Source organism: Neolamprologus multifasciatus, chromosome 16, assembly GCF_963576455.1.
Source record: "Neolamprologus multifasciatus chromosome 16, fNeoMul1.2, whole genome shotgun sequence".
NCBI classification, from domain to species: domain Eukaryota; kingdom Metazoa; phylum Chordata; class Actinopteri; order Cichliformes; family Cichlidae; genus Neolamprologus; species Neolamprologus multifasciatus.
Window position 1 is genome coordinate 4,751,179 of NC_140454.1, and position 27,741 is coordinate 4,778,919.

The 27,741-nt window shown below is 40.2% G+C and overlaps 1 protein-coding gene across 2 annotated transcripts in view; it reads right to left on the bottom strand.

Annotated features, from left to right (window-relative positions):
• adcy5 (adenylate cyclase 5) overlaps positions 1–27,741 on the bottom strand; it is a 112,566-nt gene that overhangs the window by 32,683 nt on the left and 52,142 nt on the right. For both annotated transcript variants that reach the window (XM_085135955.1, XM_085135954.1), the window contains exons 3-7: positions 27,064–27,185; positions 9,689–9,800; positions 5,362–5,489; positions 2,854–3,012; positions 1,627–1,768 (exon numbers count right to left, since the gene is read on the bottom strand). In XM_085135955.1, the coding sequence (XP_084992081.1) occupies positions 1,627–1,768; positions 2,854–3,012; positions 5,362–5,489; positions 9,689–9,800; positions 27,064–27,185 (663 nt within the window). The remainder of the gene's footprint in view (positions 1–1,626; positions 1,769–2,853; positions 3,013–5,361; positions 5,490–9,688; positions 9,801–27,063; positions 27,186–27,741) is intronic.

Consider the following 27,741-nt stretch of genomic DNA (forward strand, 5'->3'; position numbering starts at 1 on the left):
GTAGGTTTGTTTGTCTGATACTGAGGATGGGAGAACATAAAATAAACCCTCTTTTTACGGTATTCCCAGAGTATTTAAATGCAAAAATAAACACACTCCTTGTGGAAAGCCTTCCTGTTACAGCTGCAACGGTTGGTCCACATCATATTTACACCCTATGGATTAAGAAAGGAAAATATGAAGGCAGATCAGCAAATCCTTTTAGCAACGTTGAATGTCACATGACGTTCTCTGTGTTTGGTCACAGTTGATTATTGGAATTGTTTTAGATTAGCCCTTGCTAGCTCTGATACATTTATAACAATGCACATCATCCTTGTTAATAATAAACAAGTAAAATAAGAAAAAATAAAAGAAATAAACAGGGGAAGTCAGCAAATTCGTAAGCAGATGATGATAAGGATGAAGGGCGGGGGATGAAAACAGAGCCTCATTTTTCATTATGGCTCTTTGTAGCATAATAGCCGCTACTTTGGTACAAAGAGGTGTGTGTGTGGATGCTGGAGTTTGAGCCAGGAGTGGTGGGATCATAATGTGAATGGCTTCACCGACAAAGATTTCATCCAAATATTTCAAATGTCGAGGGCCACTTTTAACTACGACAGCCGATTTCAACGAGACTCTCGTGGCAAGACATTCAGATGAGGCGGCTGATGTAACAGTTACATGACCTGGACTGACATCACACAGGAGACAAAACCATATTATATTTGTGCACGCATGGAAGTGGCCCAGGTCAAATATATATCAGAAAAATATCAGAGGGTAATCTTCTCCTAAATGCAGAAGAAGAAGAAGTAAAAACATCCACCGAGTGTAAAACTGTTACACTCATGACAAATATTCCTTTTCTCCTTCTGGTGTTGTGTTAAAAGCTGGTTTCCTGAGATGGTAATCTGTAGTCATTTTATTTCTTTTTACTTTTGTTTCTAGATCTGCATCCTGGCTCCAGGATGTATTCACATAAAAAAAGAAAGAAAAGATAAAAGTAACCAAAATAATTAGACTGCACAATCTTCCTTCTGTCTCCCAGCAATGAGCAGCAAAATAAGAAGACAATATCACTTCACATGATATGCTATCTATAGTCGCAGCTTGTGATGATGCTGGAGGACAGACAGCTGATAAAAGTCTGGTCATAAACAAACTTGAGCTCACGCAGCGAAGCAGAGACGAACTCACTCTTGGACGAAACAGATTCCCGGTTTATAACACAGACGATAAAACGATCAGTTTTTCAGATTCTGCGATCTAGAGAAACGTCACATATTCAGTGGAATTCTGGGATGTTACATTATACTTTTTCAACCTTGACAGACGTGTGCTGTTGACCCTCGACCTCATCTTTAAACCGTGTCAGGCTAATTGATTATATTATATAGGTCAACAATGGGTTTCCTTGAAATTTAAAATTATTATTGAAAAATTCTGCAGCTACTAAATGTCAAACAGGAGTAAAAAGACATAAGAGCCATAAGAATAAATAATAATGTGTCCCACTATAAGCCATAAATTACAGCTCACAGAGTTTCTTTTCTGCCCCCTCGTGTTTAATAATCAGTTAATGCCACTTTAATGTATTTTTGATGTATATATTTGTACTATAAACGGTAATAAGTGAAATACCCTTTTCTGACTGCAGCCCACAATGAGGTAGGTTTCTATGTTGTTCTTCTTCAGGTAGGCATTTCTTTCTCCTCCTGTTCCCGGTTCCACATCATAGTCCCCATTCAGGTAATTCAGAGTGGCTTTAGTTATATGGATGCGCCTAAAATGAGAACCACACACACACACACACACACACGTATTGATTATTCAGACACTGTATATTCATATCTACAACTCTGTGGGCTGTTAAATATAACAGTTTTAGCAAAATTGGTTACATCTCTATTTGGCAAACCCAGCTTTTGTTAATAGTGGAAAATATAAAACATTAAATGTTTAAATTGAGATATTTTAAATGTGAAAAATATTAGCACATTTTTCATTACACGTCTCAAAATAAGTTGGAGCAGGGGAAACAAAAATGCTGAAAATGTAAGTGTTACTAAAAAGCAACAGCTGGTTATCAAAGAACATCTTCAGAGTTTCTCAGAAGTGAGGAGAAGTTGTGTCTCCAAATTGAGAATTTCAGAAAAATGTATTTTAACGTAAAATTGGAAAGACTTTGAACATCTAATCATCTACAGTACTTAATATCATCAAAAAAAATTTAAGAAATCTCTGTGTGCAAGGGACAAAGACAAAAATCCATATTGGATGCCTGCAATCTCCAGGCCTCAGCACTGCGTTAAAAACAACCATGAAATCCCTTCATGGGCTTAGGAGGCATTGTTACCCGTCCCATTGATACATGCTGGCTAAAGTGTTTTTACACAAAGAAGCCACATATGAACATCCAGAAACACTGCTGTCTTCTCTTAAAAATGTACTGAGACAAAACGGAAAACTGTTCTGTGGTCGGGTGAATCAAAATTTGAAATTCTCTTAGGAAAACAGTGACACCACATCCTCTCGGCTAAAGAGGAGAGGAACCCTCCACCTTGTTATCAGCACTCAGTTCCAAATACTTAATCTCTGCCGGTAAAAATCCAGCTGATCCTCCTCACTTCCCAGACGGTTGTTAAAAGAAGAGGGGATGCTACACAGTGGTAAATGTTTTTAGACGTTTTGCTCCTAACAAATGTTAAATGAACTAATACTTTGGCACATGCCACATTTTCTCAACATAAACAGGTTTATCACATTTGCAGATGATTCGATTATTTTTCTTCTTTAAGTTTTACACAACATCCCAACTTTTTTTTAGAGTAGGGCAGTCTGAACTTGAATATCATTGGCGAGACGTACCCTGCTTGGCCCCCAGCTTCCATCTGATTTGCTAGCGTGACATCGTTGGACCAGACATCAAACTGCCACTTCCTGAGCCCCAGCACCCCACAGTGCACTCTGCCACTGTGGATGCCCACTCGCATGTTGACGTTTACCCCAGTCACCTCCCGTACCAGCCTGCAAATAAAAACAGATAGCATTTTTAAGAGATAATTTACAAGTTAAGCTTTTTCGTCACCAGTGTGTTGATGTTAGGGTATCCCAGGCATCTTATATCTCTGCTTTTGCTTGCAAGCAACTTCCTGTTTCATCATTTTAATCCCTACATGCATACCGGATCGTTTTGACAGAGTTGTCCGTAAACTCATAAATGTCCATATATGTCGTCCAGTACTTTGGGAATCATAACTTTCATAAACTAATGACTGCATAAAACTGAAATCAAGGTCACATGCTACGAAGAAAATGGAAATTATGTGATTTGGGTGAAATTGCTCTTTAACAGCAAATGTATTTAATTTTTCTGCAACAAGAAGGACAACCACAGACATTTAGCTTAATCTGAGGGTTATTAATCTGACTCAACAATAATCATCTTAAAAACTGACAGAGAATATTTCTGACTGTGAAGTTGCAAAGAGGCACTGACAACAGCTGACAACATGGTCACAAACTGTTTTTAATGGTTCCTGGAAATAAAGTGATGTTATTCATTACTACTTTCATATGTGGCAAAGTACAGGGTGGGCCATTTATATGGATACACCGTAATAACATGGGAATGATTGGTGATATTAAAGTCCTGTTTGTGGCGCATTAGTATATGTGAGGGGGCAAACTCCTCAAGATGGGTGGTGACCATGGTGGCCATTTAGAAGTTGGCCATCTTGGATACAACTTTTGTTTTTTCAATAGGAAGAGGGCCATGTGACACATCAAACTTATTGGTAATGTCACAAGAAAAACAATGGTGTGCTTGGTTTCAACGTAACTTTATTCTTTCATGAGTTATTTACAAGTTTCTCTTTGTTCACAGCCATTGACATGTCAAAGAGGTTAACACGTGAGGAGCGGATCGAAATTGTGTTGATATCTGGTGAACGCAGTAACCGGGTCATTGCAGCAGATTTCAATGCAAGACACCCTACGAGACCACCCATCTGCCATGCTACAGTTAGCAAACTGCTTGCTAAGTTTCGTGAAACTGGTTCAGTGTTGGATTTGCCAAAATGTGGACGCAAGAAAACTGTTACTAATGAAGAAACATCAGTGGCTGTCCTAGCTTCATTCAGCAAGAGCCCACAGCGTAGCACTCGCCGCATGTCACTGGAGAGTGGCATTAGTCGAACATCCCTTCGGCGGATATTAGCTACTCACAAATGGCACCCTTACAAACTCCAGCTACTGCAGCATCTCAACGAGGATGACCCAGATCGGCGCACAGAATTTGCAGAATGGGCAAAACAAAAATGGGAACAGGACCCTCAGTTCACGCAGAAGATTTTGTTCAGTGATGAGGCAAACTTTTATGTGAATGGTGAAGTTAACAAACAAAACCATTGCTATTGGTCTGACACTAACCCACATTGGATGGATCCCTCCAAGACTGTTGGAACAACAAAAGTGATGGTTTGGTGTGGTATATGGGGTACAACGATAATGGGTCCATTCTTCATCAATGGAAATCTCAAGGCCACTGGATATTTGAAATTGCTACATGATGATGTGTTTCCCTCTTTATGCACTGAAGCTGGCACGTTCCCTGAGTTTTTCCAGCAAGATGGTGCACCACCACATTATGGGTGCCAGGTCCGAGCATTCCTAGATGAACAGTTTCCTGGAAAGTGGATTGGTCGTCATGGGCCAGTTGAATGGCCCCCAAGGTCTCCCGATCTGACCCCCTTAGACTTTTATCTTTGGGGTCATCTGAAGGCAATTGTCTATGGTGTGAAGATACGAGATGTGCAGCACCTGAAACTACGGATGTGCTGGCATTTCTCTTGCGGTGTTGCTATCAGTGTGTGAAGAATGGGAGAAGAGGGTTGCATTGACAATCCAACACAATGGGCAGCACATTGAACACATTTTATAAGTGGTCATAAACTTGTAAATAACTCATGAAATAATAAAGTTACATTGAAACCAAGCACACCATTGTTTTTCTTGTGACATTACCAATAAGTTTGATGTGTCACATGACCCTCTTCCTATTGAAAAAACAAAAGTTGTATCCAAGATGGCCGACTTCTAAATGGCCACCATGGTCACCACCCATCTTGAGGAGTTTGCCCCCTCACATATACTAATGTGGCACATACAGGACTTTAATATCACCAACCATTCCCATGTTATTACGGTGTATCCATATAAATGGCCCACCCTGTATATGGAACATCAAATATAACAAAAACTGCATCTGGAAATCATCCATTTATTCATTTGCCCCACCTCTGTCTGCTATGTGCACATATTTAAGCATTTTAATTGCAGCCACAGATGCCTTTTTACAGTCAGGGGGCAACTTACGAGATAGCCTCTATCATGTCCAGCCCCATCTCCACACAGCAGTGGGCGTGGTCGGCCCTCGCCTCTGGCAGACCAGACACGCAGTAGTAGCAGTCTCCCAAAATCTTGATCCGCAGACAGTGGTTCTCCTGTCACGGGAAGCATGAGCACAAGAAAGAGCAACTTATTGGAGAGGTATCCTAGAAAATGAAGATGTTATTGCAATGGGTTTTAGAGTTACTTCACTTTTATGCAATTCACTGATGGTGGGAGACCTTTGGGAGCCAGTGAAACAAAAACACACAGCTATAACTGGATCCACCTCATGATATCCTCTCTTCATCTTTCACTTTACTATAGTATCTTGCAATTCAGTGGACAAAATACCTCAGTAGTTTCCAACTAACTCAAGTAGACAGAACTGAGGTAAGACAGGCCAAATTATATGACTGATAAATTATAACAAATAACAAAAGACTTCCTTTCCTGCTGTTGAATAAAGTAATAATTTTTAAAGTTATTGTTGCACTGATAGGATTAAGTAGGAAATTATTCTAAATATAAAACTTTTTACCAGAGTTCAGCTCAATGTTTTGTTTGTATATTCATGAAAAGGAGAAGACACCTTATTAGAAGCTATGAAAACCTGGTACTAAATTTCTTCATCCCCTTACTGGGACTTAAATGTGATCTATTTTTCATTAGTGAAACAAAAACCGACAAAATCAATGTGATCAAACTAATAAAATCCCAAAAGTTCATCTTTTAGACATCTTTAGATGCACGGGTAAAAAAAAAAAGTCCATCGGCTGTTTCCTGTGGCCGCTAACGGCACAGTGATGATTTTGTTTGTTTCTTTTGACATTCAACAGTCATCTTTAAATCATTCCACTGGATTTAGATCAAGATCAGATTTTCCACAAATGATCCTTTTCTTTCTCTTGATTTGTTAAGCTTTGGGTGATGGCCTGCTGCCCTGGACAGAATAAATAAATAAATAAAAATCTTAATATCAGTTTGCTTTCATGTGATTGGAACTCCCCGAGGAAAGAAATTAGCCTCCATGCTTTACACGTTTGAAGATTTTGTTTGTAGTTTGTAAATCTGCCCAACTATCTTTTATAAATTTGTGATGTGATGATACCAAAATGTTTTAGTACACATTTCTGCTGGTGTTTGGCTTTTAGTCTTTGTTTCTATTTTTCTCCCCTGCTTCCCCTACAATACTATGTAAAGTTCACGCCAAGATTTTTAGAGCTAAAACTAAACAAAACAATGAAACTAGATGAAAGAAGAAATAGCCTGAGATTGAGAATTTTTTCTTTTGGTAAAACTTGTTGTAACAACTTGCCTGACACGGCTTTGATCCACATGTTTATTGAGACCATTATTGAGACTATTCAATTCAATTCAATTCAATTTTATTTATATAGCGCCAAATCACAACAAAAGTCGCCTCAAGGCGCTTCATAGATACAGAGAAAAACCCAACAATCATATGACCCCCTATGAGCAGCACTTTGGCGACAGTGGGAAGGAAAAACTCCCTTTTAACAGGAAGAAACCTCTGGCAGAACCAGGCTCAGGGAGGGGCGGGGCCATCTGCTGCGACCGGTTGGGGTGAGAGAAGGAAGACAAGATAAAGGGGTCAGTTGCTTTCAAAAAATTATCCATTTGTCATTCCAACACTTTCCTAAATTCTCTTTTATTAAATGAATGCAGAAATCCTGGAATTCCACAGAGTTCAGAAACTAGGATTTCCACAATAACCAAGTATAGATGCCTCACATTTGCCTTAAAACTTTTAGAATCATTTAACAGTGTGTGTGTTTGTTTTTGTGTGCACATGTGTCTGTTGATCCTAAAGGCATAGGAGAATATAGTGTCTCATGATGGCCACCTGAGTATCGCTCTAGCACATGGGACTGAGAAACTACAATGAGCTCCACTGTGTAAGAAGCACAGAAAGAGAATACGTGCGACTGTGTGTGTCTTTGTGTGTTTGCAGAGACACAAGGTACCTCTGGCATGGACCTAAAAGTGTCAGTTGCAACCTGTCTGGTATACAATGCCGTTATTGGCGTTTCACTATGACATATTAGTTAGCTTTTCACCTTTTAGAAACAAATGGTATATATTGAGGTTTAGCTGAAAAAACAAAGATGTTTTTGTCTAAGACAAAAGAAAAATCAGTGTTCCTGAATGTGCCGTCTATGAAACTGCGGTTCAGACATAAACCAGATGTTATGGTGTGCTTTCTAAACACTGGAACGCTGCGCTCACGTCTGTGTTCACAGCAGCATTCACTATGTATTTAATGACCTTTTCCAGCTGCCTCTAAGGTTACTTTACTAATTCCTGGTGTCTAAATACTGTGGACCACACATACATGCAGCTCTTGCACCCGTAACCAAACTGACCAAATCGATAATGATTTTCAGGCCAGCTGCAGAAAAGTACGAGTCTCTGTTAGAACTTGCCCGCACCAGCAGCATCAAAGCTGATGCTTTTCTCTGAAAGCTTCATTCATTTTTAATGGAACACTGTGATCACTGAGCACGAGGGCTGCAGTTGCATTTGACTTGTTCTGAGTTTTCTGTATCAGGACCTCCTTTGTCTCCACGCGCTTAGAAATATTGTGGTGAATGCAGACCTGAAAAATAAGAACTATGCTTTGAAGCGCTATACCACCAATATTTCAGTAATACATTAACCAGAGAATGTATGAGTGTCCTACTGCATCTTTGAGGACACTTTGGGGAAGCTGGGAAATTTTGACACTTTTGCTTTCACAGTATTTAAACAGTGGAGGAAATAATAATTTGATCCCCCACTGAAGTTTGCTTGCTTACAAATAAATAAACAGTCTCTAATTTTTGTTGTAGTTTCATTTTCATAGAGAGTGACAGAATATCAACCAAAAATCCAGAAAAAAAATACATTATATAAAATAAGTATTTGATCCCCAAGCAAAACTTAGTGGAGAAATCCTCGTTGACAAGCACAGCAGTCAGACATTTCTTGTAGTTGGTTGCCAGGTTTGCACAGAGGACGGTTTTTGGCCGACTCCTTTTTACACAAATATTCTAAATCCTTTAAATTTCTTGGTTGCTGTTTGGCAACTGGAAGCTTTAGCTCCACAATTTACTTTAGAACTGAGGTCTGGAGACTTGCTCGGCCACCCTATGACCATCTTTAGCCACTCCACTGTTGCCATGGTACGCTTTGAGTCACTTTGGGTCATGCTGGAAGACTCATCCACGGCCCATCTTCAGTGTTCTCATCCAAGATTTTAACGGTACATGGCCCTGTCCGCTGGGCCCTCCGTGCGATGACGTCGTCCTGTATTCTTAGCAGGAAAAACAGTAGAAAGCATAATGTTTCCACCTCTGTGCTTGATTGTGGGGATAGTGTTCTGTGGGTCATATACAGCATTTCTCTTGCTGCAAACACAGTGGGTCAGGTTGATGCTGAAGAGCTCGATTTTGATTTAATCTGACAGCAGCACTTTCACCTTTTTTTTTCTTGAGAGTGAGGGACTCTCTGGTTGATATTCTGTCTACTCAAATATAATGGGCTGTCTACTCCTTGTCAGTGAAGAAGTGCACAGAGGAATGAAACACGCCCCAGCTCCAACGGCCAGTCTTCAAGGGCCTCAGTTATTTTTATGTCAAAGTGTAGCATTTGTATGAGACATCCTTAGATGAAAACTACATATCCTCTCATCGCTCCTTGTCTCCTTAAAGCGAAATTAACAGAAGGTCCTGTCTGATTGCAGAGAAGAAATTAATTAGCCGTTAATTAATATCAGTGCTTTTCTAAGTTCTTTACTGTTCTCAGATTTGTAATTTGGATACATTTAAACTGTCCTCAAAATGAAAGAAACTTTTTTCTTTTATCATACCTATAGGAAGTGTGCGTTGATGCATTTATCTGTCCTGCTATATTTTACATTTTTATTCTTCGTATTTTGCAACAACACAGGCAGGAGCTGTTTGAGGCTATCACCCAGATTACACGGCTATCTTTCCTCTCTGTGCTGTTTACACATAAAAACCTGCAGGTCAGTGTCTGTTTAGTCAGAGGTGAGGGTGAGCTAAACACACACAAACAGACGAAGAGAGGTCACATCAGATGAGACGAAGCACTTTGGCTGCATTCACCAACAATCAGGCAATGAGCCCCACTGTGGGTTCAGCTTTGCAGGACCTTACATATTATATATATATTATACTTCCATGTATGCTTGCACAAGTTTCCAATGAATCACTGCAGCTATTTCTCATTTTCCTAGCAAAAGACTTTTGCACAGCTCTTTACATATACATGCAATTGATTACATCCTTACCGCTGCCAACTTGTCAAAGCGGGCGAACAGTTCATTGAGAGTCATCACCAGCTCCTGTGCTGTGCACTGCGATGCCAGACTGGTGAAACCCTCAATGTCCGCAAATAAGATGCTGCAGAAACACAAAGACAAAAGAGACAGAATTCATTCAGAAAAGCCTTTTTCTCGTTCCCTGAATTCTCTTTACTGAAGTGATTTCCCTGCTGACCCCACTTTTACCTGAAGAGGCAGAAAAACAAGATGCTGCATGCTAACAAAAATGAGCAAAGGGTATCTTTGAGTACTGCTTTTCACATCCCTGTGATCAACTTCACTACAAAGTATAAATCCACTGAAATCCAGTGAAAGCTAAAATAATTCTTCTCTGGAGATATGTGGAAATGTTTTTGAAAACCACTAATGGCTTGTACAGACTTGCAGGGTGACTGAAACAAATATCAACTATGTGTACGTCAAGCATGTTGATGAGACTATGAAAGTATGCTCAATTCAGCTGTCAGGATGTAGGCTGGAAACAGGAATGAAATGCAAAAGCAAGAGCGACAGGAGTACGCTTGTTCACGTAGCATTTGGAAAGCATCATTTTAGCTCTACTGCACCCTCCTCGAGGCTGCCATTGTAGCTACGACACTGTCGCTTTGCTGCTGCTCCACGTGTGATCTAAATAAACTCTTATTGTTTGAACAAGTCAGAGGACTACCGGCAATCAAATCTCTGTGCCACCGGTGGCAAGGTCAGCATTATTCAGGACCAGACATGGGCGTTTTTGCAAAAACTATTGCAAAAACGGTAATTAGATTACTGTTACTTTCCCGTAGGAACGCTGCGTTACTGCGTTACTAAAACCGTGATTTTTTTGCGAGAATGTCTCATGACAGTGACGTAAGCGAGTGCGACGTTCGTGACAACAGCTGTGTGCAGATCAACAATGGATCATATATCGAGTGCAGAGAGAGTATGAGCGTGCAGCGTTTAAAGCGTGGAAGTACTGACCTTACTTTGAGTTTGATTCCATAAAAAGTGACAAAAACATTAGTGTCCGTTGTGCGTGGGAAGAAAACTTCTTTTTACAGCGAAAAAAACCCCTAAACAAGCACCGAGTAGCTACGACGTAATGGGAAATTCACAGAGAAACTCGCGGATTCTTCCACTGACCGCGGCACACCTGCACCAGGGTAAACCTCCGCCTACCCCACTCCTGCTTTACAGGTGAAAATAGAGCAAAAGGACCGCTAGTCTTTGATTTTTACTTGCATCTATTTGAAAGACTGAGTGTAAACACACAAAAAAAATTATTTTATGTGCTGGAATGTGCAGAAAATAGGTTTAAATATTAAACAAATTTCTTCCAGTCAAAGAATGGTGCATATAATTTAATTTTTGCTTGATGCATAAAGTTAAAAGATTAAAACTAATAAAACAAGTTTAAAAAAAAAAGAGACTTTTCCATTTGATTACATTTTGTATGATGGATTATGCAGAAAAAGTAGAATTGGGCTGAAAGATCTATCACTTTATCACCTATTCAGGTTGTAAATCGTGTTTTTAAAAAATAACTAAGTAACTAAGTAATTAATTACTTTTGAAAATAAGTAATCAGTAAAGTAACAGGATTACTTTTTTGGGGAAGTAATCAGTAATTAGTTACTGATTACTTTTTTCAAGTAACTTGACCAACACTGTTCAGGACAAATCCCAAACTGACCTACGGCTTCACTGCAATCAGCACTGTGGGAATAGATTATCCTAAAAACAACTCCATGTTTGATTTCTAGCAGCTCGGGCCAACTTCAAACCTTCTGAGCCCACATGTTCCATCCGCAGTTCAATGAGTGCGACACTAAAATGCCCGCAGGAGCGTGAGCGTGGCCACTGGCATCAGCCGTGTTCAGCGTATACCACACCTCTAGACAAATGTCAGCTGCGGCGCTGAAGAGGATAAGCAAGTGTTGATGACAGACGGGAAGCAGTTTCGCAGCTTGGGTAAGAGCTTCTGTCTGTGTTTCAGTGTGACTCTAGTTCAACAGCATGAGTCTTTTATGTGTTATAAATAGTTGGTGGATGGCAACTGAGCTGTCATTGAGACAAAAGGTTCTATATATCAGATTATGATTGGATGAGTTAGACGATAAAGTCCTTTCACAACAAGTTTTCAAACTACACAGATGATGTGGCACTTTGGCTACTAATAAAGCTCTGTAAGACTACACTCTGTTTACTTATATGCAATTTGCATATAAGTAAATTGCATATAAGTAAACAACAGCTGTTGTTTTTACTGAATTCACAAAGAAAAGTAATACAAAGCGTTCAAATGAATTGATGGAGACGGGAGATTTCAAGATGTACCTTGGAGCCACTGATGCAGATGAAAGGTGTGAGACTGCGGCTGAGGGGGCTTTGCACAGTCATGTGTAATACAATGGCTTTAATCTGGAGTTTAAATGAGGTCTGTGCAAAGTGTGTGTGTGTTTGCGTGTGTGCGTTTGTGAGAGAGAGAGTGTCTAATACATGTGGAGTTACTCTGAGCTTGCGAAAAGTTAGCTGGGAACAAGGTAAGATGATACAGCACAGGCCTTTCTGCGATTGAGGCATTTACTCTACTGACACTGGCACAACAGCGGGGCTGATGATCTCACCAGGCTGAATCACTGAAAGAAACAAGGACAAAGAGGCCAGGCTGGCAGATAGAGGCAGTAATAGGCTCGGCTTTAGCTCTGGGAGACAGTGAGATTGGCCTCACGTACACTCAGATAAAAGCCACGAAAAAGGCTTGTGAATAGCTGAAGTTGTTCTGTGAAACATCGTAACCCACAGAAAGTCTCGTTTCACGCTTGACATTTCTTTCTTCAATGAGCGTAGTTATTCTCTGATGTCCTCATGGGGTGAAACATGTGATGAACTTCATTACTCAAACTAAGGGGATGAGACTGTGCCTCGTGTGCTGCAAAAAACAATACTGCTTAGCAGGGTTTTTCTTGCAGCAGCTGTAACAAACACTCACTTAAGCTTCAAAAATACAACACATCTATCTCCTGCTTTAATCTAGGAGGGGAGCATGAACAGATTTTAGTGGATATAAATAGTTTTTATTCAGAGATTTTTTTTTATTATGACAGTCGTTCCCAATTTGATGCAAAGATTTGCAGAGCTCAAAAGACCAAGTCCTGCAGGGTCTCTCAAATTCATTTTTATCCTTTTTTATGCTTTCTTTATAAGTGATTTAAGAAGCGTTTTCTTTGCCTTCGCCTCAACAAGAAAAGTATGAAAAATAAGAAAGAATAAAAGGATGCACACTGTGTTTTTCTTACCCGCCCCGAAAAGTTGATTTCTGATTGATCCAAACTGCAATGTTTGAAGCTGACCTTTGCAGCACATCGCTGCACTACGCTGCTTTTATTGCAATATAAACATGCAGTGTAATGTACATGTTATGACACGCATGGGCTTGAGCCAGCTAATAACGCCCTGAAAGGAAAGCTAAACTAATCTTCTGTTAAAAATATCTGACTGAAATATGAAAAATCTGGCTAAAATCTGGTGTTAGAAAATATTAGAGGAAGTGTTAAATGTTAAAAAACAGTCCCATATGGCATAACAGGTTTTTCACTCCAGAAAAAGGAGATGCTAATATTTAAAGTCGTTATAAAAACGAATTGTTACTTCAGTATGTACAGTCACTTACTAGACTTGTAAACATCCTGTATGTCAGAGAGTTCACTTTACTTAGTTTCCAAATCTTCATTTCACAGCAGAGGACTGGAAAACAACTTGTGCTGTAAGTCATGGTCAGGTGGGGAATAAAGACCTCAGATTAATCTTATAATTTATTAGAACATGTGTCATTACATTATGATAAAACTGTGCTGCCGTAGCAAATGCACAGAGCCTACAGGAACATCACAGTGCAGAAAAATGTGGTTAAAAAGTAAAAGCAGATCATTCAAGGTCGTTCATTCTCGAGAAATTGTTTTTTTCATACTTATTAGGGGTGGGGGAAAAAATCGATACTGTATGTATCGATACAGGGACAGCAGAAATCGATATTTTGTTACAAAAAAAGCTTTTGTGGACTGGAACATGCTCTTTTCTGAGCAAGAATCCTGACATTCCTTCACTGTCCAAATGTGTTTAACTTTTTTTTTGGCAGCAATAAACATGACAGTTTACTTATTTTAATTTAAGACATGTTTTATTTTAATTAAGTTTAAAACTTTTTTATTTAATGTAAAATTATATTTTGTTTTAATTTACTTTCAAATTCTTCAGTTGCTGAAGGGGCTGCATAGTTTTCATAAACTGCATAGTTCAGAATAGCTATAATTGTACCAGATGGTTGATTCAGTTAAGTTGGACTAGACTGTAATACAAACCGTTCAGTTTGTCAACAATAAAACTGAAATGAGAGAAAGACTGAGTGTGAGACTTTGATATTAGATAAAATGAATATTGATAAAGTTTACCTTTATGTACAGAATTTGAATATCGCAAAATATTTTTAAAAATTACAATAATATCGTATTGTGCGTTAAGTATTGTGATAATATTGTATTGTGGGATGTATGGTGATTCCCACCTCTAATACGTATCTGTGAATATTCATGTTTTCTTCAGTCATTGATTCACAGGTAGACTCCATATTCCTGACATATTTCAATGTGTTTTATCAAATATATTCTAATGTAAACTTAAATTCACTCATTTTATATAAGCAATCTTTTCATTGTTTTGCCAAGTCTTCTGGTAACATAGCCTTTCATGTCTACTAATGCAACGATGCACACGTCATGTTTCAGTTTGTCTAATCAGTATCAATCGGTCGCCCGTGTGCTTGTCATTATTTTCCCTTTTGTGCTTTTCCTCATCATGTTTTTCTTAATGCATTCATGATGGTTACAACTTACGCCTTTTTGCCTCTGATATAAACACAATCACGTACGAGTTCATACATTGTCTGCAGCGATCCGATATTCAGCTGTGCAACAACACCTGCAGGCAAGAAGCGTTGTCATTGTTTCACGTTATGAGGAGCAGATTTAATCACTTCCCCGACTATGTACAATTAGCTTTTCAAATTAAGACCCTCCAGGAAGGAGAAGAGGATGCTATAAATAAAGAAATGTTTTAGACCAAACGAGCTCACATGAATCTCACAGGGTAAGTGGCTGTTACACAGGCGAAAGAACATGGTGTGTTTGTACAGGATGCCAAGACTGGCCCTGTGGTTGCTTTGAGGTGAGTGTATTTCGGGTATGTGAAATTCATTTTGTCTAAGCGTTATACCAGTTTGTTTTTGTTCACATGCTACCTTTTTCTCTTGACTGCTCATATGTCAAGAGCGCTAACGTGTTCTAATGAACTCCGGCTCCAAAAGTCCTAAATTTACTCAATTTGGGTCTTAGGCTGCAAAGGATTAAGAGTTCCCTCTCTGGGGTACACATTTCTGAGAATAATTGATTGCTTTCGGTGAACTGTTGCATGGGAGGTGGAGTGAAACCAGACACTTGACCGATGTGTCTGGACTCAGCACAGGTCTATCTAATTGGGTAGTGACAGTTAATGAAGGAAAGCGGGTGACTGTGGGATGGAAGAAAGAAAGACAGGAAAGTCTGACATGTGCTACAGGTTTTAAAGTTATAACCAGGGGTGCTGTCAAAATAAAAGTCGCGCACCAGATAAGAAGTTGCAACACACGTTTGCGTACCTATAAAAGGCACTGTTTTTTATTCCGCTAGAGTGGGATTTTCACGGCATATTCTGCACCACATCTCTGTGCGTTCATCATTTGTTTGAAGCCAGCTCACCTCCTGCAACCACTTTTCCGAGAATACGCGCTTCTTTTGTGGTTCGGACTCCTTCTGACATTTCTTTGGAGGTGGAGGAACACCAAAGTAATTGGTTAAAGGAGCTTCTTCGACATCTTTAAGAGTTCTAAACACATGTCCGTCCTCCTCCAGAAAATCTCATGCACGGAAAAAGGAGGGTTGCAACTTCTTATCTGGTGCGCGTCTTTTATTTTGACAGCGAATGCGCACCTGCAGACCACTTATGTGCAGCCCTGGTTATTACACTGCGATCTAATTAAGAACATAATCAGGGGGTCCTTTTGTCCCTCTGTGGGGGGACACTCCCACTAGGGTTATATCTGGGACTCTCCACCATTTGACCTCAGAACTGAAGAAGCCTCTCGGATGAGAGGTGAAACGTCTTCAAGTAACTTAAAGAAGTCCAGACGCTTTTCTTTGCAAGCTCCTTTGACTACGATGACCTGGATGACTGAGAACCTTCACAGACAATTAAGAACATGTAACCACAACAGTCAGGAGAAGATGTTTGCAGTGATATGAATTAGGTGGACTGGTTTGTCTGTCTTGTCTCTTGTTGACCAGCATTGACAACAGACTTGACATTAAGTCATAAGTGAAAAGCTGTGGTGGAGTTGGGCTGCAAAGCAGCTTGCAGGTTTGAAGTGACTGTGACCGAGCTAAAGTAGCTGAAACTGAGCACCCAATTAATGATTTGCTATTAGGATGAACAGAAGCATCACCTGAGCAATCGCTTCATGTTCTGCTAGCTTTTGGGTGTAAATGTTATACACTTACATTTAACAATTAGTAGAAAAGAAACCCAAATGGAATATTATCTGGAAAACCTATTGCTTGTCAGTGTAGCAGTAATGGTCTATGAAGTCATTTAACATGGCACTGGGTTCTGCAAATAAAACTGTATACTGGGTTTCTTATGGCACTCACTTAACAGACTGACTATTGCCTGTTTCATCATGTTCGTCAAAGATAAGTAAAGGGAAGCAGAACTGCTTCACCCTCTTTAGTTATAAATAAACAAAGCTCTCCAGTGGGACACAGACCTTTACACAATCCAAAAAAAGTAGCCGATGGGCCAAAAATGTAAGACTGGATTTAAATTAGTTGTATCTAGTACATCACTAATAATAATAGACTGAGAATGTTTATTATTTATTCAAGAAAATATATGAACTATCCTGAAAATGTGGGGTTTTATGTGTTTCACAAGAAAGGCAGAAGGATACAGAACGTAATTTAAATGACTGATGTGATTAAAGAAAACTCCCTGATGATGTCGTGGTCCTGGGTCGGTGACCCAGCGCTTTGTGTTTACTATTATTATTTTCTAGTTTATTCTGTTTTGTATTTGTTCTTAGGGTTTGAGTCGTGTGTTTAGTGTTCCGATCATCCCTACCTGTGTCTTTCCTCTGTGTCCTGTCCACGAGTTGGTGAGTGTGAGTTTCCCGTTCTAGGTTTGTCTCGTTATGCCCATTAGTTCCAGCTGCATCCCCTCCTCTGTGCCATTTCCTGATTACCTGGTGTGTGTATTTATACGGTGTGTCTGCCTGAGCTCCTCGTCGCGTCGTTAACGTCAGTTCACCCTCAACCTGCTGTGTGTTTTGTCTCCTGCTCCGGTTTAGTATTTCTGTTCCAGTGTTTTAGTCCTTAGTTCCTCTGTCCAGAGTTTTGTTTGTCTTTTGGTGAGTTTAGTTAAGTAAGAAGTTTTTCCTGCGCTTTAAGTTTTACTTCCGTGTCTGAGTCCTGCATTTTGGGTCCACCACTCCTGCCTGCCACACTGCACATCATGACAGATGATGATTTATTTGTTTAGAAAAAAACTCTTTGCATTACTAAAGTACTTAATCTGTTTACAATGTACAGATCTTGTCAGTCCCTTCCCACCCCAGTGACCCAAAGGCGCAGAGAGCAAGGCCTCTTCCTGATATAGCATGAGATGGAACAGTGGGTGGTAACATACAAAAGCAACAAAGGGGAGAATAAGTATGCACAAGAGACAGTGCCCTAAGTACCACTTAATCTTTACTGTGGGTGATGACTGGCTCTTTATAGTTCAACATGAACTCTTACCGATCTTTAGTTTTGTGACAATGATTGAAAAGCAGATCATGCACTAGATCAGCGGTCCCCAATCCCCGGGCCTCGGACCGGCACCGGTCCGTGAGTCGTTTGGTACCGGGCCGCGAGAGTTGAGGCTCAGGTGTGAAATGTATAGTTTTCAGGGTTTTTATCGGTTTTCAGCGTTATTTTGTTATTGTTTTTATCGTTTACTCGGTTTTCCTGGGTCTTTTCACGTGTGTTATGAATAAATCTTCTTTTTTTCGGTACCAGTACTAGTTTTTATTTTGTTGTATTTATCCGCGACACCTTAAAGGCCGATCCGTGAAAATATTGTCATAATAAGGTTGGGGACCACTGCACTAGATGCTACGGTCTCGAAGAGGACAAATTTTTACATATTAGGAATAGTAAACAACGCTGGATTATAAGGACTAAATTGTTCTTCATTGATTTGATGTTTTATCCTCTTTTATAGGATTAAATGCAATTACACAGACGTGGGGAAAAAAATTATGAGAGGACATTCTTTAGGAGAAGAATCAGAGACTTTGGTTTCAGATCAGTACATTTTTTTACGGTTATTCCGAACTCAATCGGGGATTGTTGCAGTGGTAACTGAGGACAACAGATCAGACTGATTGCACCATTTAAAAATCAAAGATAAATTTACAGTATCCTCAAAAAGCATCCAGGGCCAGGTGGTGGGGGCAGCAGCCTAAGCAAAGCATCTCTCTCTCCCTAGCCACCTCCTCCAGCTTGTCCGGGGGAACACCAAGACTTTCCGAGGCCAGCCGAGAGATACAGTGGGGCAAAAAAGTATTTAGTCAGCCACCGATTGTGCAAGTTCCCCCACTTAAAATGATGACAGAGGTCAGTAATTTGCACCAGAGGTACACTTCAACTGTGAGAGACAGAATGTGAAAAAAAAATCCATGAATTCACATGGTAGGATTTGTAAAGAATTTATTCGTAAATCAGGGTGGAAAATAAGTATTTGGTCACCTCAAACAAGGAAAATCCCTGGCTCTCACAGACCTGTAACATCTTCTGTAAGAAGCTTTTCTGTCCCCCACTCGTTACCTGTATGAATGGCACCTGTTTGACCTCATCATCTGTATAAAAGACACCTGTCCACAGCCTCAACCAGTCAGACTCCAAACTCCGCCATGGCCAAGACCAAAGAGCTTTCGAAGGACACCAGGAAAAGAATTGTAGACCTGCACCAGACTGGGAAGAGTGAATCTACAATAGGCAAGCAGCTTGGTGTGAAAAAATCAACTGTGGGAGCAATCATCAGAAAATGGAAGACATACAAGACCACTGATAATCTCCCTCGATCTGGGGCTCCACGCAAGATCTCATCCCGTGGGGTCAAAATGATCATGAGAACGGTGAGCAAAGATCCCAGAACCACACGGGGGGACCTGGTGAATGACCTGCAGAGAGCTGGGACCAAAGTAACAAAGGTCACCATCAGTAACACACTACAACGGCAGGGAATCAAATCCCGCAGTGCCAGACGTGTTCCGCTGCTGAAGCCAGTGCATGTCCAGGCCCGTCTGAAGTTTGCCAGAGAGCACATGGATGATACTGCAGAGGATTGGGAGAATGTCATGTGGTCAGATGAAACCAAAGTAGAACTTTTTGGTATAAACTCAACTCGTCGTGTTTGGAGGAAGAAGAATACTGAGTTGCATCCCAAGAACACCATACCTACTGTGAAGCATGGGGGTGGAAACATCATGCTATGGGGCTGTTTTTCTGCCAAGGGGACAGGACGACTGATCCGTGTTAAGGACAGAATGAATGGGGCCAAGTATCGTGAGATTTTGAGCCAAAACCTCCTTCCATCAGTGAGAACTTTGAAGATGAAACGAGGCTGGGTCTTCCAACATGACAATGATCCAAAACACACCGCCCGGGCAACAAAGGAGTGGCTCCGTAAGAAGCATTTGAAAGTCCTGGAGTGGCCTAGCCAGTCTCCAGACCTCAACCCCATAGAAAATCTGTGGCGGGAGTTGAAAGTCCGTGTTGCTCGGCGACAGCCCCAAAACATCACTGCTCTTGAGAAGATCTGCATGGAGGAATGGGCCAAAATACCAGCTACTGTGTGTGCAAACCTGGTAAAGACCTATAGTAAACGTTTGACCTCTGTTATTGCCAACAAAGGTTATGTTACAAAGTATTGAGTTGTATTTTTGTTATTGACCAAATACTTATTTTCCACCCTGATTTACGAATAAATTCTTTACAAATCCTACCATGTGAATTCATGGATTTTTTTTTCACATTCTGTCTCTCACAGTTGAAGTGTACCTCTGGTGCAAATTACTGACCTCTGTCATCATTTTAAGTGGGGGAACTTGCACAATCGGTGGCTGACTAAATACTTTTTTGCCCCACTGTATTTCTCCTGCATGTCCTGGGTCTGCCTGGAACACCTCACCCAGGAGGCGCCCTGGAACCGCCTCAACTGGCTCCTTTCGATGTGGAGGAGTATCGGCTCTACTCTGAGCCCCTCTTGAATGACTGATCTTCTCACCCTCTTTCTAAGGGAGGCGCCAGCAACCCTTCAGAGAAAGCTAATTTCTGCCACTTGCATCCTCAGTCTCGTGGTCACTACCCAAAGCTCAACAGTCACAAGCTCTTGATTTACTGCTTGATTTGCATCCCTCGCCTAAAACAAACATTTAACTAAATATGTGCACAGCTTACCTGGTCATAAATAAGAAATAAGCTGTGCAGGCTTCATAGAAACAATACGTTCTGCATGTGCCACATGCCGAGAGTGGTAAAAAAAATCCCTCAGTCATAACTGCACACTGTAAAGAGAATATTTTCCCCTTGTTTATTATTGGGGAAACTAAAACATTAATGCTGAAATGTCTGCAGTAACTATTTAAAGACAGGATTTGAATGCATGATGTGATTTCATGGTGGAAATTTATAAGATTTGGGATACAAATCTTATAAATTTGCTAAAGCATATAATTAGGGCTGGACCAGGTGACCCTGGTTAGTTATGCTTCAATAGACGTAGGCTGCCGGGGGATTCCCATGATGCATTGAGTTTTTCCTTTCCAGTCACCTTTCTCACTCACTATGTATTAATAGACCTCTCTGTATTGAATCATATCTGTTATTAACCTCTGTCTCTCTTCCACAGCATGTCTTTATCCTGTCTTCCTTCTCTCACCCCAACCAATCACAGCAGATGGCCCCGCCCCTCCCTGAGCCTGGTTCTGCTGGAGGTTTCTTCCTGTTAAAAGGGAGTTTTTCCTTCCCACTGTCGCCAAAGTGCTTGCTCATAGGGGGTCATATGATTGTTGGGTTTTTCTCTGTATCTATGAAGCGCCTTGAGGCGACTTTTGTTGTGATTTGGCGCTATATAAATAAAATTGAATTGAATTGTACAACAAACAGCTCCTCCAGTCTCTGCCATCATTGCTTCTCTGCTTACAGTTTTCTTAATTTCCTGTTTTTCCTTTTATTCCTTTTTTCTGCAAACCATACACGTTTTCATTATTGAACATTATTAAAGTCTTTTTGTATAAAGATGGTGAACATCAAATGTGTTTCCTGTTATTTGCTGCATACATGTATGTTGCTGCCTGTTCACTAAAGACGTATTATCCGGTCAGGCATCACCAGAACCACCTTATGTGAGGTGTGCATAACCAAATTAATTCTTCTGTTTAAGTCAATTAGAATACGTAAAACAAACATAAGGTCAGTTCCTCTAATTATTCCATATTCTTTCCATGTTTTTATCCTCAGACTGACACATAAGCGTCCCATCAGAGTAGATCCAGTTACACTATTCTGTCTGGGGATATCTTAGCAGGCTGGAAACATTGAGACTTGTACTTGTACATTTGTATTGTATTATGTGTATTAAGTGCTGGTGTAACACACTTTGTAATGCTGGTTTTCCTTGTTTTATTGCCGTGCAATAAACATTATTGTTGTTATTATTGTAAGACATTTACCCCAGAGCCCTCTTACATAATCCCTCAGTCAGTGCATATTTTGGCCTGGTTGCTAAAAGCCGGAGGATATTACTCTACTTCAGTGGCAGCAACACGACACCTGTACTCTCCCATCAAGAACACAGTGGAAAAAAGAAAAAGTTTCAGGTAACATAATGGCCACTATGACTGAAGACAGAGACAGCAAAGAACAGCTGTGGACCCAAAACAATAAAAGACTTGCATCGGAAAACAACTAATAAAGGCCTGCTGAAATCAGCCGAGCTGCTTTGTCCTGCGGCAGCATACACACATGCACACACTGATATTTCTAGATGGTCGCAAAAAGATAATGATTTATTTTTTTATATGTTAGTAAATCTTAGGTTTTGTAGATATTGCGGATATGCAGGTTGTTTTACAGACTTTGCTGCGGAAATCTTGGAAAATTTCCTTTCAAAATCTGCACAACTTGTAGATAACTTTCCATAGAGCATAATAAATGTCTTCAAATCCTTTGTCAGATTCATAAGCATCCTTTGTTTTTTCCCCTATAGGTTCTTACATGATGACAATCTGCAATTTAATAGCAAATCGTTGATGTCATAGAGTCGGAAAGGTTCCTCCCTAAATATGTTCTAATCATTGACACCTAATCTGGAAAACCTGAGACTAACTGAAAGATAAACGTAGGAGTGTACTTACTTGCTCAATGTGACTGTTTTTGTCCCTATTAGAATTGTGAATGTAAAAATAATAAACCAATAAATCTGGTTTATTATTTTTAGTGGTTTATTCTTCACTATTTTGTGACAATAAATAAAAAATTAACTTGCCTGTTCTTGCTTCTGGACTTTGGACATTACAATTTGCTGACTTAGCCTCAGTCCTGAAATCTTTTTATCAGCTTCCCTATAAAGCTCACAAGCAGCCCTGCAGTGTAGCGCAGCAGCCAGCGGCACCGCCACCAGGCCCGACTCTGCACGTCTTCCATCTGCTAATTGTGTTTAGTGAGGCCGAGCTGGAGGCGCCGCTGCTTGAAATTAGTCGAACCTGTAGGCATGTTTTCCCCACACGCTACCTTTGGTTAGGTAGCTGCGGTTCAGGCTGAAATGGTAGAAATGTGTACGGATGTAATTATATGTCTTTCACAGTCCATTAACTAAACCGCTACCCTTTGCGTCTGAATTCTCGCGACGGAGGGATGGGTAGAAATACTGCAGAGCCTAATGCTATTCTACAGCAGCAATAAGCTCCAAACCCAAAGTGACTTCCTCTCCACCTCACTGCCTCCAACTGTTTCCCCCCTTGCTCTTTAGTGGTAGCAGTGGGAGCTGTCACTTCTCTTCCTGTTGTTACTCGGCCACTCAGCAGAGCCCCAATTACCAGAAAACCACTGCCCGCTCCCCGAACAGGCCAGGTCACACTCGGTTAGCTCGACGGTAACTTTACACTCATGACCGTGGAGAGAAGTTAGCCAAGCTTAGCGGCTGCTAATGTGCAGCATACTCCCCAGTGAGTCGCATGAAAACAGGACATCAAAGCTCTGTCTTCATTTTTCTCCTGCTTTTGGAATCCAGTGTTGTAGATTTATAATTACATAAAGGCTAACTTCTTCACAGGTAAGCATGAGTTTAGGGATGCAGCATTAGCTTAACCTCCTAGGACCTGGCGTCCACATATGTGGACATCACATTTTGAGTTATTTAGACCAAAATACTCAATTTTGCTCTACAAGGGCCTGATATCCACTTACAAGAACATTATACTGCGTCTGTTCTATCAAAATTTTAAACGAGTATCCTCATATGTGGCTCTTATTTTTCTTAAAAACAAAACTAAGGTAAAAAAAAAAAAAAATCTGGTAATTCTTTGTTTTTACAGTCATTGGGCCCCAATATGCCCAAATATCAAAGAGAAATTAAAAATGCATGCTCTGGAAGAGTTCGGGTCTTAGGAGGTTAAAGCATTAGCTGTTCAAGCACTGTATCTACGGTAAATGATCGTGACTATCCTGATGTTTAATTAGCAATTAGACAATACGCTCATTCAAATGCAGACTGGCCTAAGTAACTTCTGTCACATGCACATCTTATTCTTCTTTCTTTCTTTCTTTCTTTCTTTAATCTTTGCCCTTGCTCCAAAAACAATCTGCACCCTTACAGACTGAACTCTTAAGCTCAGACAGCATAAAAAAGATGATTCTCAATAACGATCGCATTAGCAGAGATGAAAAGAACTTTTGTGTACAAGAACACAAGTACGTGACCTGATGCTCCAACCCATGAAGTCTCACGGGGACACATCAAAGTGATAAAGCACTTCAATAACACCTATTATTTATGGAGGTTTGGGCTGCCACCTGACTGCAACAGCTACAGGGAACACAACTCGGGCTGCTGTTACCACACCAGCAGACACATGCACACAGAAGAAGAAAGAGTCTTGTTTCCGTCATCTCAGATGGCATTGTACAGATGTGCGTTTATTTCTTTACCCTCACCATAAGTACAGCTTACCTACCATCAGACCGGATTTGGAACTGATGCTTTGTGATAAATTATGGACACCTGATTTTTGTCCCCAAAATGAGTGCAGAGCTCTGAAGTTTAACTGATGACACATGCAGGCTTCATCCCTGCAATGTGGGTACACTGACACAAATGGATGTAGTCTTTTCGTACTCCACGAGGTGGTGCCAAACCTAACATCAGTTTCCATTGTCCTACACAGTTTATACAGTGTTCACAGCTAATAGAGCAAAGCCACATAAAAAATAATAAGTCGAACAAACTGTGTGTTAAGAACAAGCTAGAACTGTTACAAAGTGGGACTGAAAAAGACATAAAGAGAAAGATTTGGGATCTGACAAACACGATCAGAGTTCCAGATATTAAATCCACATCAAGGCATCATTTCTGTGTAAAAAAATGAATCAGACATCTATCTGGTTAGTAAAGCTCTGTGGTTTAAGGCTGAGACGGCCAAACCCTTCACTCCAACTCCAGATCAGCCACCAGTCTAAAAGACAGAGGGCGTTAAATGCTGTAAAATTTCTAAGAGAAGCAGGTCAGCTTAATCAGTATCGGTATAAAAATGGTCACAGTAGTAACTGTTGGTCTGCACAGCTGTTTTGGTCTTATAAAAGTCTTTACACAGTTTTGTCCTTTTTCTCAAAAACAGAACTCAAAGTTGTGCTACATGAAACATTACTAACATGTTGAATAGTCTTCACAATAATAGACAAAAAAGTGTGAAGCGCTTTGGGGTCCTTAGGGACTAGAAAAGCGCTATACAAATGCAGGCCATTTACCATTTAAAATGATTTCGATGGCCCTGGATCACGGATGGATACATGGATCCTGTACGTAGAAGCAGGTGAAAAATATTCTGTCAAAACAGCATATAGCTCGTTGCCATGGCAGCGTCTGCACTTCCCCCTACCTCTTCTGCCACTGTCTGTGAGTGGGCAGCACCGTTCAGGATTAACTTGGATTAAACGTCTTTTATTCAGCACTTCTGCTGCAACTTCCTTACGTGTGTTTAACAGTGTGTAGATTATATGTTAATTGTACATATTAGCTGCTCCCAGCACCTCTACCTCCCCCACACAAAAGGTGTGAGGGTGTAAAAACTTCCCGAGCTATTGAGCATGGACAGCAGATGTTGCAGCTTCACTCACAGGCTGCTAAACTACAATAATAAGCTAAGATCTGGCAAGTCTGTATTCTCAGTTGTGTTGAGATACTTTAGTTCAGTCAGTTCATCAAAGAAATGTGTTGTGATTTCACAGCAATCAATAATCGACAGCAGAAAGTCTACATGTTGCTAATTTTGTAAGTTAATATAACCGGGTTCAGATTGTTTACTAATAATCAGTAGGTTAATAGCAGCATTTGAAGACTTTCAAAGTCCAGTTTCAATTAGAGATGGCACGATACCACTTTTTTATGTCCGATACCGATATCATAAATTTGGATATCTGCCGATACCGATATGAATCCGATATAGTGTGTTTTTTAATCAATAAAACTGTTTTTTTAATATCTTGCTGCATTTTGTATAAATTCATACTCAAGTTTAAATAAACAACACTAAAGCTATTCTGTTATACCTGTATGTAAAAAAATACACTCCACCCAAAATATTTCATAGTTCAGCAACACTGATCAATCTAATAAACATAAACCTGCTCCATCCTCCCTATTCTGGTATTTTAAAGAGTACTTAGCAGAAATCTTAAGCAACCTAACTAATAGGGTTGCAAACTCCCAGCAAAAAAAAAAACAAAACAGGGAACCACCCCCCACCCTCCACCTCATGATGCTTAATCGACGTAATCAACTTTAATTTGATGCAGTGTGGAAAAAAAATGCACAGAAATAAATTATTTTTCAAGAATAATTAAATAGATTCAACATCTTTCTTCAACAGAATTGCAGACTGCACAGATGGTATCTTCCCAAAGGAAAAAGTAGTATAGCTTACTAGGGTATATTAGACTTAACAGTTACTATATACAGTAATGGACTTCTATACATTTTACATCAGATTAAAACTTTGGGTGTAAGAGTCAGATAATTATTTATTAAAAGCTCGACATTTTAAATGAGAATAAGAAAGAAAAGTATGTCTTTGTGCCCCCTTTTCCCTGTTCATGCCCTATCGGCCCCCCTGGCTAAACTTTGCTAGATCCGCCCCTGCACAGTTACCAGCCGTCAGCTGCATAGAAAAAGATCCTGGTGTAGAAAGTAATATTAAATAAATTCTAACAACAGCTTATCAAGCTTAAACGTGCTGCTGTTGTTCAGCCGCTGGTTTCCTCTTTCTGGCGTGAAGTGGGCCAAAAACAAAGAAGAGAGACGGAGTCGCGACAGAAAAGCCGATCAGCTGATCATTGATCAGTTTCACGATTGAAGTAGCAGCAGGAGAGAGAGAGAGAGAGAAGAGGCAGCCCCTCCATGTATCGGTTGTTAAGCTTAACGCGGGAATGCTTTACAAACATTCAGAGATGAACTTACACACTTGCTTTACTTCTCTCTGGGATCATTTCCTCAGAGATGAAATGCTAGTTTGGTAGCGAGGCTACAAATACAAACAGCCGCTCTATCCCGTGACGCATACTGCTCCGACGTGCTACGGTTATGAGCCGAGTTACACCGTGTCACAAGTTTTGTGAGGTGCTTTTTTTATATTTAATGGATCGGATTACATTTTTTATTTCTCTCTGATATCCGATCCAGTAATTTAGGTCAGTATCGGACCGATACCATACGTAATATCGGATCGGTCCATCTCTAGTTTCAATCACCAAAATACTGTCTGAAACAAAAAATACATTAAACACTAATGAAATATGAATTGGGCCTCACGGGGCAAACATGCATTGTTTTTGTGGAGACTGTTGAGAAAATGCATTGTTTGTAACAGTGTATTCTGAAGCTCTCTGAGTGCTCAGTCAAACTGCTCTAAAAATGCCAGACAAGCTCCTCCCCGTGACTGATCAGCCCCTGATCATTACCTGACGTTGTCGTGCTTTTGGATGTAGATCTTGTGAAACATCATGTCTTCCTGCTTGGCGTTTATGTCAGCTTTCATCTCCATGGCAACATGGCGAGGAAGCACTGAGAGCAGCAGACGTTCCTGCAGGAAAGAGAAGGAGCCGTCAGTTCAAAAGGTCAAGTGAGCGTGTTAATAGATGAGGATTGTAGCCACATTACGGGAGACTCAATCTGAATAAGTAAAGAAAGAAACGCTGATTCCAATTTGCCAGTGCGAGCTCAAAGTCATTTAGAGAGGGCTGTGAGAACGCTGCAAAACTTGTCACTGCCTTAGTGCGAACTGAGAATATTTGTCCCAAGGTCATTTGTAGTTGTGCTGATTAACTTGCAATATTAAATCTGGACATTTTGTTCCCATTGTTCAAAAATAATAATAATACAGTACAACCTTCAAAATGCCAAAGACAGCATGGCCTCTTTCTTTGCTGCTATGATAAAAAAAAATACAGGCCATACTCTCAACAGTGAGAGCTGTATATTTTTACTTTTCAAATTTTAGGGAATGTCAGGGGACATATAATAGACACTTATGCAGCTGAAAGTAAAAAATGATAAAAACCTACACCAAAACAAAACAATAAGCAGTTTTAATTCCTTCATTGTTGGATTGCAGGTGAATGACGTGAGAAAATGAGCTA